Source organism: Sinohyriopsis cumingii, chromosome 6 (genome assembly GCF_028554795.1).
Source record: "Sinohyriopsis cumingii isolate HCF-2022 chromosome 6, ASM2855479v2, whole genome shotgun sequence".
In the NCBI taxonomy this organism is placed as follows: Eukaryota; Metazoa; Mollusca; class Bivalvia; order Unionida; family Unionidae; genus Sinohyriopsis; species Sinohyriopsis cumingii.
In genome coordinates this window covers 54850850-54865780 of record NC_142966.1, presented here as the reverse complement: position 1 = coordinate 54865780, position 14931 = coordinate 54850850, and the positions used below count along the sequence as shown (strand labels likewise).

Genomic DNA, 14931 nt, shown 5'->3' with positions numbered 1-14931 from the left:
TTTCAGCAGTTGTAGAGTTTAATGGTACATCAACTCAACACTGGCTATATGGTGCAAAATTTTAGTAAAACTTAAAAAATGTAAATATGAAAAAATTGCAAAAACAACACACAGAAAGAAAATGAAAGTCTACCAAAACTTTAAAGTAGTTAAAAAAATCAAAGCTGAAACCTCAAAGATGTTACAATTTTGTAAAATGTATATAAAAAGACATTAAAATAAAACATGCAAAATCTTTCAAACATACAATCCAAATTTATCCTATAAGCTGAACTCCCTCAAAATATCAAACATTTAGTACATTTCATCATCAAGTTTCTTCAACGAATTCACATCACAATATTTCTGTTTCCATCATGGAGGTCAATACACTCGTCAGGAATGTGTTCCACTGTCAGTAGATGAAGGAATACATTCTAGTCAAGCATGTCAACTTTTAACCTTATGGCAATACTCTCATGAATGTCTACCAATATGAGGTAATTTTAAAAAATTCATATCTATATGCAACAAAGTAAAAATGTTACATCACTTTAGTCAAGTTTTGAATGGAACCAAAAACAATGATCCAGGAAAAAAATGTAGGTGTCCATAATTCATAAAAGATGAATCGCCTGGAGAAATAAGCAAGTGTCCAGAAAAAGTGATGCTCCAGGAGAAAAACCCAAATTTCTATATGTACATACCAATGGAATGTTCTCTGTAAGAGTTACTTCCCTTTGTCTATACAATGTATTTTTGGAGAGACCCTTTTCAAGTCTATGGGAGAGAGGGATTCTGTATGTAGCAATAGTAATTTGTAAGATTAAAGTTATTGGGTAATGTATTTGATGGAGAAGAGAACTAACAGGAAAATCCTACTAAACAGTCTTCTTATCCATTGGAAGATAGCTCCTGTATCACTCACAGGAACTCCTATAACATTGACAGCAACTTGTACATCACTCACAGCAATGTTCATTTACACAATTACCAATTTACAGGCAGTAAACAAAATTAAGCTATTTACACATCTAAATAATGCAGTCATATGCTATATTATGTTGTCTCAGCTGTCTGCTCCATACATAAATAAATAAAATAACACTAAGAATAAATAATAATAATAATAATAATAATAATAATCCTTAAATTTTAATTTATCTTTATACCGCTCCGGTGGCCTAGTGGTTAGAGTGTCCGTCTCAGAAGAGGAAGGTTGTGGGTTCGATCACCAGCCAAGTCATACCAAAGACTTACAAAAATGGTACTAACAGCTGCCTCGCCATGCGCTCAGCATTAAGAGGTTAGTGTTAGGACTGGTTGGCCTGGTGTCAGGATAATGTGACTGGGTGATACATCATGCTACATGTCTGCGGCATGATGCCCTAGTGCCGGACATCACTATAAACTGCCACACTGTAGACATCATAGTGATATGACAAAAAAATTGTTCAAGGTACATTAAAAATCCTAATCACACACACACAAACTCAATTTATCTTTACCTACAGTTATCACTTTTGTACATTGATTACTTACTCCTTTATGTAAATAGCTGCTTTTCCAAAATGTGTTTTCTATTACTGACTCCAGTAAATGTTTAACTTGCCATGTTTTGACTAAATTGGATATTATCCTGTAAATCATATAAATGATACACACTATTTAAACAGTGTCCAAAGGAATATAAGTCAGTGGTAATTACTCTTGTTACTCGCATTGTCTCATCAAGCCATCATGTGAGGCAATGGAGGATTATATCTGGCTATTTTTCTTACACAGATTTATATGGGCACAGCTTACAAGGAAATGATCCCAGCAACTGATCAGAGTTGTCTATGCACAACATTGGGGTCTTGGCTGAAAATGTGCCACTCAATTGACTCGAATGAGTTGTCTCTCATTTGCAACATAGCTAAATATATTATTTCAGTAACATAAAACTCTAAGTAAAAGACATTAATCCGACATTCTGACTGGACACAATATATGTCCATGGGAAGCATAACATGGCCTGTGCATCAAGTAGCCACAAATCCCATTAAAACAGGGGGTCCAGATTTAGGAATGGTGCTTCCAGGATGTGGCAACATACTGCACCATATATTTCTAAGCATATGCCTATCATTTCACTCTGACATTGCGTTGAAAGATTGCCACATGAATATAAGTGATTTGCAGAGATATAATTGTTACTGATATACTTTTAATAAAATGAACTGGATACATGTATACATGTAGATAAACAAATTCTTTCTATGTGCAGGCTAGGAATTGTGGTAATGAATCCTTGACTAAAACATAAAGGAGATTAAAGCTCATGGATGATCAGTGAAGAAATTTATGCTTAAATTATGAGTGTAAAAGGTCTGATATAATATACTTAATGGTAATTCTTTAGACTGTTGTTGTTGTAGGGTTTAACGCCATTTTTCAGCACACAATAAGCTATACATGGCGGCCAGTATTAATGGTAGAGGAAGAACCCAGGAAAATCCCGGAAAGAACCATTGACCCACAAGAAACTACTGGCAAGCTTTCTCACATACCCACACTGGCCGAATCGGAGACTCGAACCCACGCAGACAGAGGTGAGATGGCAGTGATCCATAACGGAGAGCGCTTTAGACCACTCGGCCACTCGCAGCCCCTAATTCGTTAGATATAACACAATTACTGTTCATGGCAGTCACAGAGTAAAGTGGCTCATATCAAGATGGCATTCTAATCAAATACACACACACACACACACACACACACACACACACACACATATATATATATATATTTCTTACTGCACAATGAAACATGATTCATGACCAGATTCATCTTATAACAGGAACTATGTTATAATAAACAGCTTTGCAGTGTGGGAGTGCTGTAAGAATGAAATTTACATCTAAAAGATATATGAAATTTACATCTAAATGATATCATGAAAATCAATCATGTAGTACTCACATATTCCATCATACTACTACTATCACACCTTTGTTTTGACAACCGCCAGTGTAAGCCCAGCTGGAAAAGAGGAAAACTACTTTAAGATCATTTGAATAGAAAGATGAGAGCCACAATGTTAATCTAGTATTGCCAAAAATTAAATTAAATATCATATTGCATCCTATTTTGAGGTTAAAAGGGATGGCCTGAGTAAGGAAACATGGCACTAACATACATTATCCCTTGATGTTAACTTGACACTGTAGACAGAAGAAATGATGGTGAATGTGTAAGACACTGTCAAATGAAGATATATAAAGAGCTCAAATTCCATACAATATATTCACTGGTTTAAAAGTTGAATCCATATCTGATTAAAAGTAAAGTATTTACATTTTCCTTACCCATAATCTAGAAATTGGGGCAAGAGTCATAGCTATGGTAGGTGACACAGCCTTGTCATCATATACAACTGGATCAAGTTTCATTAAAATCATCATGCAATTCAAAACATGTACACATAACAGGATGCAAGCCATAGTTACATATTTCTTGGCTGTGATCTTCAACCTGATGCAGAAGCATGGCTATGGTATGCAAAACACTGTCAGTGCATGACATATAATTGGCTATCGTATGCAAAACACTGTCAGTGCATGATATATAATTGGCTATGGTATGCAAAACACTGTCAGTGCATGATATATAATTGGTTAAGGTTTCATTAAAATATCTTCAGTGCATGATATATAACTGGTTACGGTTTCATTAAAATATCTTCAGTGGTCCAAAGGTTATACTCCAGATAATGATACAAATGATCAAATTACATCTCCACTTGTTGTGACCTTAACCTTTATGCACAAGACATGGCTAGCTGAATGATACATACTGTCTATATCATACGGCTAAAGATCCATTCAAACATCTATAACAGTTCAAAAATTATCAACCAATATAGATACAAGTAAAGGAATTAAATTCTTCCTTGCCCTGACCTTGACTATCAAATGGGGCCCAGCGATGGTGCCCTACTCACAGTCTAGTCACGACATATATTTTATCAAAGTTTCAAGAAATTATGAGCTGGGCAGGCCGATTCAAATCCACTGTACGTTACTTACAAATAAATTACACAATATTAATACTTAGTATTGTTATTATTGTTTATGATGCTAAGAACCTTCAGAGACCATTAACTTTATTTTTTTAACCATAAATAGCATACAGTCCTCAGTGTGCCTTTTTAAAGTCTGCTGAAAACACTTTTGTGACTTTCAAAGTTGATGCATGACACATTAACATTTTGAATTCAGCAGCATTAAGTTGTAAGGGAAAAAATGAATATCAAGTAGTTACCATGGTTATAGAGTCCTGTCACTATAAGGTATTTATATCCCAATGCTACCGTATATAATAAATTTCACCACTCTTCCAATCTAACAAAGATTGGAATGATGGAAATGATTTGTTAAAAAAGCTACCTGACATAAACCATCTTCTAGGTTTAAGTGACATTCAAATATTCAGTTTTAAGATATGCCACTCCTTAATTCAGTCAATGAAGTCGATGTAATTTTGTTCTTTTTCAGGACTGCTCCAAAAATAGTGATGTGATACATTTGACAAATTCTGTTAGTAACTAATCTTATAACAACAACTTTTGCATGTGATGCACAAAATGTTTCAAGAGGGAATAAAGAGAGGCAAGCCCACTTTCCTTAATATGAATCTGTGAAGAAAATGTGTTTATTAGATAAAAATAAAACTCTGTTGAATAGTGGTGATCATCTGGGGCAATGGAATATCTGAAAGGGCAAACTTGGACCAATGAAAATTAAACATTATTACATAGCATGGAGTTAACTTCTTACACTTACAACGGTGACATCATATTTTCTGTTCCAGCTTTCGACCGAAATCAGTTCACCCACAGATGTCACCAATCAATATAAGATTAATTCGTGTACATGTGAAAAATGGCAGCGTTTCTCAGTTCAAGGAAGAAATTACATGGCTTATAATTTAATCCACCAATGTTTATGACCAGTATCTTCAAGATTCAGTATTATTCTGATGATTCGGCATATACAACTTGTTTGCATGCAACTAAGGCATTCGGGGCTTTAATGGCTACATTTAATGGCTACTGAACCGACATATTATTTGTCCATGTAAGAGAACAATCTCACAACCCAACATTATTTGCCTGCTTATGAGACATGTTTTCCTGACAAATCACTGCAAGAGACCCATTCATTTATCCAAAGTGCTATTTGTTTAAAAAAATTTAAGGGGAAATGGCATCTGTTTTTGACATATTATGCTTTTCCAAATTGTACGTATTTTTTCAGCATCCAGCCAGGGCCTACACTTCTTAGTTCCTGACAGTTCAAATTTGCTTTGATGATCTATTTTTATCATGGTAATCTCTTAGGCCCTTGAGGCTTATAACCCTCTCAGAATATGACTAAATAATCTCTTAGACTTTTAAAGCACCTTTCATATCTTGAGGCAAACACTGTTGTATCCATTTCCACCCGAAGTAACTGTTCTTCCTAACCATTTTAGTCCCAATGATTTAGACATTTGTTAATAATCTTGATCCCTCGAGGTTTTGGTGGAGTGAAACAGTTTTGGAGAGACAGACAGAGACAGAAAGAGAGAGAGAGAGAGAGAGAGAGAGAGAGAAAGAGAGCAAACTACTTAATCCTGATGAGCTGTCCTCAGACATATTTTTAATCAGACGTTTTGCATAAAAAATCTTTTCTGTACTGCTCACCACTTTTTGAAAATAAATTCTCATACAGGTGATAAGTCTAAAGTGCAAAAGCATGAGGTTTCTTTCGATCTTTAAAGCTGCTTTTGTTGTAGATAGTTTGAATTGTTGAAGACACATTAGATCCTGAAAGTATGAAAGTGAAAGTGAAACATGGTCACTGCATAACATCTCAGGCATTTTTTCCCCCAATTTACTACACATTCAACAGCCATGCTTTCACAAACATTTTACATTGATATGTATCTTAACTTTTATCACTCTTTAAGTAAAATATGAATAAATACCAGAGCAGTATATCACCAACTATGTGGCATTTAAAAATGGAAAAAAAAGATATCACTGAACAAATTACATTTTTTTTTATGACAACTACTTTAAATCTGTGCAAATCAATTATTTCAAAATGAGAATCACAAGAAATGCACAAAATGATCCTTTTAATTAAAGTCTGTATAACTTCCATTAAACATTCAGTGTTGGGGTAACATTAGATAATATTTAATGTTTTTCCCAGACATGATGCTTGAGGATTCTATCATGACTATCATATCTACCAGCTCTGAACACTACATAATTAGACTTAAGGAATTGCTGGCATTTTCACACTTAAATGATTTCAAAAGTTACTTCCTCAGCCTTATCTATATTGCCTCAATTTGTAACAAGCTCATTTATATGCCTGAATGATTTGGAATCCGATATACATCACTAGAAAATCGCTGTTTATGTACAAAGGAAGATAATTTCATGCAGGATAAAAAGTATGAATATGAACTGGTTAAAAATTAAATAAAAAATATAATAATAATGAAAATAAAAGTTCAATGAAACTACCTACTTTCCTGCTTGATAAAGATATATTTTCATTTTCAAATTAAATGAGGATCAATGGGACTGCATGCATATACAAGGACAATGATTAGTCATTCAACACTCCAAGAATGATACAGTCACCATCCTTTCAAAGGTTTAGGACTTATGACCATACAAAAAACTTTCAACCAAAAGCATAAAAAGAGCTTCAACTGATCTTGGCCATGCACGGGTCTCAGATAAAGGGCTGGGATGCAACGAACATGGTTCCCACACTTTTCTAAATATAAATTTCCAAGTCTTTTCAGGATGAAATTAATTTTTTCAAGATTAACATATGACCATTACTGAATGGAATTAAAGAACATTTTGGATTATAAAACATACATTTTCCAAATCTGAGGATGTTTTGTCTTTCAAGACTTGAAAAAACATATCAGAAAAGATGATCATGTACAAAACCCCAAAATGAGTCACACAAAACAAATCTTACTATATTCCTATAAAATGGCATTTAAAGCCATTTCAATGTACAGAATACAAATCCTAACTTTACTTTGCTGACCTGCATTATGTTGCTATGTGGAAACAACATAATCAGCATAAATTATTGCGTGTCCTTTCAAACCTTTAATTCTAAAGAATTCAAGAGCAATATATGTGCATGTTATACAAAGTAAACATTTCCTATCACAGTATGAAAAAAATCCCAATAAATGCAAAGTATTAGAATCTAATCTTGTAATGAAAAAAGTTTAACCCTGAATTTATGTGTGCCAATAAAATCCTCAAACAAGATTTTTCAACCAATCTAAACTCCTTAAGACAGTCTGGTTAAAAATCTCAAACAAGATTTTTCAATCAACCTAAACTCCTTAAGACGATCTGGTTAAAAATTCCATCATTTAAAGACATTTACACAAGGGTTGATTTAAATTTAGACAAAAGACCTTCAAAGTTATGAATTGTTGTATAAACAAGGACCAAAATTTCTATAAAATCATCTTATCTTCTTGTAGTTCAATAAACCAGTCCCAAAACCTGTATTGATGCATGGGCTCTTATTGTTTATTAATATATAATAAAAGGGATGACAATTTCCCATTTCTCCTGCATTCTATTTAAGATCTGAAACCAATGCTTCAAGCTACATGTCACTGCGTAATAGTTCTGCACCAAAGTTAAGTTCAGAGATTCAACATTTTTCTAATCCTTCGAATATTCCAACCCCATTTTTCACATTTGGACATTTAGGATGGAGTGTGGATTCAGAGCAATTACATATAAAAAAGATTGGAATTGCCGCCACCGTAAGATAGCTTACCAGTAGGCCTAGAAAATTTAAACTATGTTATAATGACTTATACCTACATGAAATCGATAGGAAAATTATTTATTTTCTCAAAAATGGCAAGTATTATATTCATTAATCCGCTGACAGACTAGACAAAACTCGGCATTGATAAAACCTGACCCAGTATTCATCATTTGCAGTAAGTCACATGACTTCACAACTCTCAAACAACAATATCGTAAGTCCAATAGTCACGTGATATAAAAAACAAACTCCTTTTTAATGTCGTTGTACAAAATTTTAATTACATTGAATGAAAGTCTGATACCTTTTGCAAAAACCGGAACGAACATATAATTCTCAACATATTTATTTTGGGAAAAAATACAAGAAACTTGGCCAGTCTGATTCATCATACTGAGTAGTCTGGTTCCCTGCTTCGTATGCTCCCAGCATGAGAGGCACATGTCAATGTGGTAGTCACGTGATACAACAAAACTCCGGAAGTAGGTCTTGGAATAAATAGAGAATTTTATGTTCTTTTGTTTGTGTATTTTTACTGCTACTAGTATACGACTTTCCTTTAATATTTTTTTCTACAATATCTGAAAATGACGGTTGTGAGATTCTGTGTGCTCATGCGACTAGCAATCGAAATTGCTAGTACCAGCTCAAATTTCATCAACGCATTAGTTTTATCATCTTTCAGCAGATTAAAGACATAACTATTTTAATACTTGCAATTTCTGAGAAAAAAAATAATTTTCATATCGATTATATGCAGGTATAACTCGATTTAACAATGTTTAAGTTTGCTAGCCCATCCACTAAGCGGCTATGCTTTAATGCCACCATGTTCTCTTCTTGTGATGCTAGACTGGTTTTCATACCTTCCATATAAAAAAAAAGAACTGTCATTGAAACAAAGTCTACAAGATGAATCTAATCCACTGTGCATTTGGATTGTCTCAACAATATATTTATGACAAGCACCCAATGATCCATACTGCAACCTCCTAATATTCTGGTTAGAACTCAATAAATGTAACTCAAGGTCAGTTCAACCATGATTCAATTATGCAATTGTTTCAGGCATATAACTGTGGAGGAAAATTCCCAGAGATTTCCTGACTTTCGACAATATTTGTGAAATTCAAGGACTTTTCATGGTAGTGTGGGAACCCTGAATGAAGCAGTAGAGCTTCCTGATTCTACAATCCAAGTATGATAACTAACCCTCCCAGGGTTTGGGACTAATGACCATAAATAAATTTAAAAAACAGCTTAACCGAGATTTTTTAATAACCTTATACAAATATACTGCTCAAGTATGACACCTGGCTTTTGCAATTATGACTACATAAATTTTAAGTGAAAATGTTTTAAAAAATTAAATAACACTGACTTTGCCAGATGGTCACATGCAGAGTAAGGGTACATGCATTTGAAAGGGTTTAACAATAATAATAATAATAATAATAATAATAATATTAATGCTGTGGTTCAAATACTTTTCATGGGATCTCAATTTCCATGTTTGCTCTTAACCTCAAAATGAAAGACCAATTATAAATCAGCCACATGTGATGCAGAAAGTGTCAGTAAAAGTTGATAAGAGCCAAGCAAGTGAATACACCAGAGGTAAACAAAAAGTTATACTATGCTCATTTTTATCTGGACATTACTACTAACTGACTTACATATATCTGACCTGTTCATAATAATAATAATAATAATGACCTTATTTAAAAAGGGTAACACAAATAGCTAAAAACTAATCCACCTTGAGGCCCTCATACAAAGGAATTCATTTATTTAAGTTGCATCTCTGAAGCCACTGGATATATTGGGTTTGGAAGAAGGAAATAGAGTGGGCATTTCTAATCTCAACTGGAATACTATTCCAGAGCAGAGTTCCAGAGTATTGGAAACTTTTTTTAAATAACTCCTTATTTGGTTTGGGAATTTTATACTGTTTGGTAGACACGGATCGCAGGTGGGGAGTATTACCAGGTAGCCTATACTGGAATAGTGATTGTAAATATTCAGGAGCACTATTCTGAGATATCCTGTACATTAATCTGGCTTTTCTCAAACAGATTCGGTCTTTAATAGGTAATATTTTTAACCTACCAGCTAAACTTTCCTTGCTTTCTTTCTGGACTGATATTAGCCCAAATGCTCTTTTTTGAAGATGTGCCAGCTTTGCTATGTTTTTATCATTTGAATTACCCCATACTGTACTACAGTAGTCCAAATAGGGTTGTATGTAACTGTTATAAAATAGTTTTCTGTGCCTTTCAGGGAGAAAATGTCTTATCCTACTGAGAAGCCATAAACTTGAACTGACTTTTTTACTGGTATGTTTGATATGTTCAGTCCATGATAGGTTATTATCTACCAGAACACCAAGTAGTCTATCATGACAGACTATTTGCAGATTTGTATCCTTCCATGTCAGACATAGTTCACCACTATCAAGATTTGTCCTTCTTTGCCATGTTGAGATAAGTAATATTTTAGTTTTACCAGTATTTACCACCATGCCATTACATGTGCACCAGTTTTCCAGTTTGTTTTGTGCATTCTGCAAAGAAATTTCGAGCTCATGCTTTGTGTTTTGGATGTCTGATAATGTTGTGTCATCTGCATAGAGATCTGTAGATGATATTGAGTCTCTTAGTAAAAGTGGTAGGTCATTAATAATTAAAATGAATAGTAGTGGACCTAGAATTGAGAATTGTGGTACTCCATATCTAATTGTTTCAGGTTCAGACAGAACATTATTTATGTAAACATGTTGTGTTCTCTCATTTAAGTACGAAGTAAACCATCTAATTGTTCTTTCATCTCACTGGTAGATTTTCAGTTTCTTCAAAAGGATTTCATGATCCACCATGTCAAAAGCTTTCCTGAAATCTACCAATACAGTTCCTATTAGGGCTGTCAAAAATCACGAAAAACCAACCCGGGTACCCGTTGCGAAATTTAACGGGTACCCGTTAGCACATGAATGACATGTACAACCGTAGACCAACTAATTGTTATCCCCATTTCTTTAATATTTTATATGGCGATAGAGGCTAACCGTGTAATGCACTACTCGGTCTGATGCGTCCGCACCGATGTAGCTGCGAATGATCTGACCGCACGCTATTAATTAATAAATTTATTTAGAATGACCTTTGTACACAGATGGTAGGTATAATCCAACTTTTAATGATCACTGTGATCAGCCGCGTTAAATCCTTTAGAACACTCACCTTTTTTTAAAGTATAAGTCCTTGTTAGAACAGACCACGTTTATTCATCGGCTTTTGACCGCAGATTTGAATTACCCACGCATGCGTGTAAAGCAGCTTTACCACATGTCAAGAGTAATGCGTTAAAACCGTCTTTGTGTGTGTGTGTGTGTGTGTGTACGAAGATTTCAAGGTGTCTAGGTGATAATTGTTCATAATATAAATTGTGGGATTTCTTCGACATGTGTGTTCGGAAATCAAAGGTATCCATCTGGATTTCATTAAAAGAGCACGCAATGTACCGATCATTTAGCACCCACAATCAATAGTTATCATCTACAAAGAGGTTTATTACCTGTAGAACAATGCTATGTTTTAACCTTGGTATATAATGCCTCGGGGATAACGGTTTGTCCTGTTGCACAATGCCAATGAATTTTATTAATCCAAACAGACTCTCTGATGTATTGTTTATTTATATTAAGCAGGGATCTGGTTTCTAATTAAAGCCATAGCTGTCACACCTGTTTGAAGTGGTTGGCGAGTGTGGTGAATTTTTTTTACGGGTACCCGCATTTACGTTTCAATACCCGGGTTTTTCAATATGGTCGGGTACCCGGGTACCCGAGTACCCGTTGACAGCCCTAGTTCCTATTATTCTACCTTGGTCAAGTGCTTGAAGCCATTTATCAGTTAGGGAGATCAAGGCAGTCTCACAGGAATGGTTCTGTCTAAAGCCTGATTGATTAGGGTGTAACAGCAAGTGTTTGGTTAAATATGACATGAATGAGTCATGGACATGTTTTTCAATCAATTTTGACAAGTTTGGTAGTATTGAGATTGGTCGGTAGTTATCAGCATCATCCTTAGAACCTGATTTGTGAATAGGAGTTACTTTTGCAGTTTTCCATATTTTGGGGACAGATGAGGTTGCAATACTTAAATTAATTATGAATGTTATGCTATCTACAATACCAGAGGCAGAAGATTTAATGAGTCATGGACCAATCTGATCAAGTCCTGTAGCTTTCTTGGTATCAAGTTCACTGAGACATTTTTTAACAAAGTTTTTTGACACTGGTGGGATAGAGAAACATACCTCCTTAGAGATTTTACTGCTGCAGAACTTTTTCAGTTCATTAAAGTTGTTTTCTATCACTGGCTCTTTTAACTTTGTGGTAATGTTGATGAAAAAATCATTGAAAACATTTGCAATGTCAGTTACATCAGTGACTATGGTGTTATTTACCAGAAGTGAGTGAATTTTATTTGTCTGTTTTTTGTGCGTTCCTCCAGTGAGTTCATTGAAGACTTTCCAAATGGAGTTTGTGTTGCTCTTTTTGTTTTCAAGCAATGATTGATAATAGTTTTTTGTAGCTTTTTTAATCATACTTGTTATTTTATTTCTCCATACTTTATATTGTGCATGGTTTTCCACAGCCTTGAATTTGTCTCATGTTTTCATAGCATCTAGGATTTCAGTAGTAAGCCAATTAGGTTGAATTTCAGTCTTTACTCGATGTACTTCCAGTGGTGCATGCTTAGATACTACATCCATAAATAAGTCAGTCCACACCCTCATGGCTTCATCTATGTCATCCAAATTTTGGATCATACTCCATGGAACTTTATATAGGTCATTGAGAATATTGTTCTTCATTAAAAGTTTTGAACGATCCGTAAGTGATCGTTTTATGTGTATTTTTCTTATTTTTCTTGCATTTAACCTTTCTTGTCAAAAAAGTAGGATAATGGTCACTAAGACCAACATTCGGTACATTAACACAAGCCACATTGTCTGGTAGGTTGGTATAAATGTGATCAATATGAGTGCTCGATATTTCTGTTACCCTTGTAGGCTCATTTACCAGCTGGTCTAGGCCTAATGATTCAGTAAATTCCATCCAGTTGTTCCTTATTTGAGTATTGAGTAGGTCCTTATTTATATCTCCGAGTATATATGTTTCTTTCTCCTGTGCTAGAACATTTTCCATTTGTTTCAAAAAGTTATCATTCCAAAATGCTTTGGAGGAAGGTGGTCTATAAATGAAACCAGCTAGGAAAGATTTTGCATTATTTTGAAAAATTTCCACCCAGATACTCTCAATTTCATGTGACTCCAAGTCAAGTCGCCTTTTTTAATTTACATCTTCCCTAATGTATACAACAAGACCCCCCCCCCCAGCTGTCTCTCTGTCCCTACGAAATGGTTTATTGTAGCCTTGACAGTGAAATAGATTATCATTGTGGTTAGCATTTAATTTGGTTTCAGTGAGTCCTAAAACATGTATATTATTTTCCTTGGAAGACAACATTAACTTAATCTGGTCTATCTTTCCCACTATACCTTGTTCATTTACGTGACCTATGTTAAAACTTTTGTATTTAGTTTCATATCAATTACATGTATGTCATCATGCAATGGGGTACTCACTGAGATTGTCTCCATACTACTTTTATCATTCTGACATCATATTTCTATATTTAAATGTTCATATATATTAGCATCAAGAATAGTGAGTGGGCATGTGAGAAAGCTTGCCAGTAACTTCTCGTGGGTCGGTGGTACTTCTTGGCGTTTTTCTCAGGTTCTTCCTCCACCATTAATACTGGCCGCCATGCATAGCCTATCATGTGCTGAAAAATGGCGTTAAACCCCACAACAACAACAAGAATAGTGAAAAATTATGAAAATGTCTTTAATTGTTCAATTGTGACAGAATATACACATCTGCATACTGTCTGTGAATTAGCACTGTGGTTGAACTTTTGTAACCATGTAATTATTGAATACACACTTTGTAACTTGTGGATTAATCTGCAAGTCGATTAAGCACATTCAAATGGAATTGTTTTGTGTTTCAATCATCATGGAAATGTTAAAAAAATCTTGCAGATGTTACAGGTCAATAAAACAGTGAAACCCAGCTATTGAATGCCTTCATTATATCACAAATTCAGATGTCAAGCAACTGTGGTGTGGTTCCCACAAATCTGTATATTTGTTCATCCATGTGGAAATAATAATCTTTTTCAAAGTACAATATTTTGCATGTAAAAAGCTAATAATCATATTGGGAAGAGATCTGTATGAATTAGGATATAACATAAGTAGTGTGACTCAATATTTTACAATAATTTCATCAATTTCTTGAAGAAGTGCAATGGTTTGCACCAAAATAAAGAAGAATTTGATTTAATATGTTGGTACTAAAGAAAGAACTGTCTTATAGATTTTATGAATAAAGATGTTCAATTTTTTTTTTATTTGTGAATACTCATTTCAAATTTGTAAGTAGACAATCATTGCTGTTTCACGTTAGTTAAATCTTGAAAGATGTCAACTCATTCAAAAGCTGGTTATTTTTATTATTTTTCAACTATGAACAATAAAACCAGAGAAATTTGTTTTTCTACAATGCATTCTGTATACAATTTTTGCTCAAAGGAAAATAAGATTTTCAAATGAATTTATAAATCAATCAATTAATTTCACTAATTGCTAATCTTCATCTCACTACTTAAGGCTGTTCAAATTAAGGGGCAATGATTTATTTTTTTTAAAAAGAGGAAAAAACGAAAAAAACAGAGAAACCAAACACGGAGGTTTGTGGTGTTGTCATTCATCACTTAGTCAGTCTACCAGTAAATACCATTCTGCATTTCCTATATATAAAAAAGCTATTCTTCAGCAATTATTCTAGCTGTAGATGTTCAAACAAGTAGGGGTCAAAGTAGTATATAATGGTTATTTACACCAGATAATGGATACAGAATCATGAATATTTTACTGTTCATTAGAAGTTTGAAGCTGCAGGCAGGATATTTAGAGTTCACAAAAACAGATTATTGATGCCTGCTAAATCAACTGTCAT

The 14931-nt window shown here is 34.1% G+C and overlaps 1 protein-coding gene across 1 annotated transcript in view; it reads right to left on the bottom strand.

The window, feature by feature from the left end:
- LOC149796961 (cysteine-rich hydrophobic domain-containing protein 2-like) overlaps nt 1–14931 on the bottom strand; it is a 44454-nt gene that overhangs the window by 15093 nt on the left and 14430 nt on the right. Inside the window, exon 5 of the mRNA XM_089961644.1 lies at nt 2944–3003. Within this exon, the coding sequence (XP_089817770.1) occupies nt 2944–3003 (60 nt within the window). The remainder of the gene's footprint in view (nt 1–2943; nt 3004–14931) is intronic.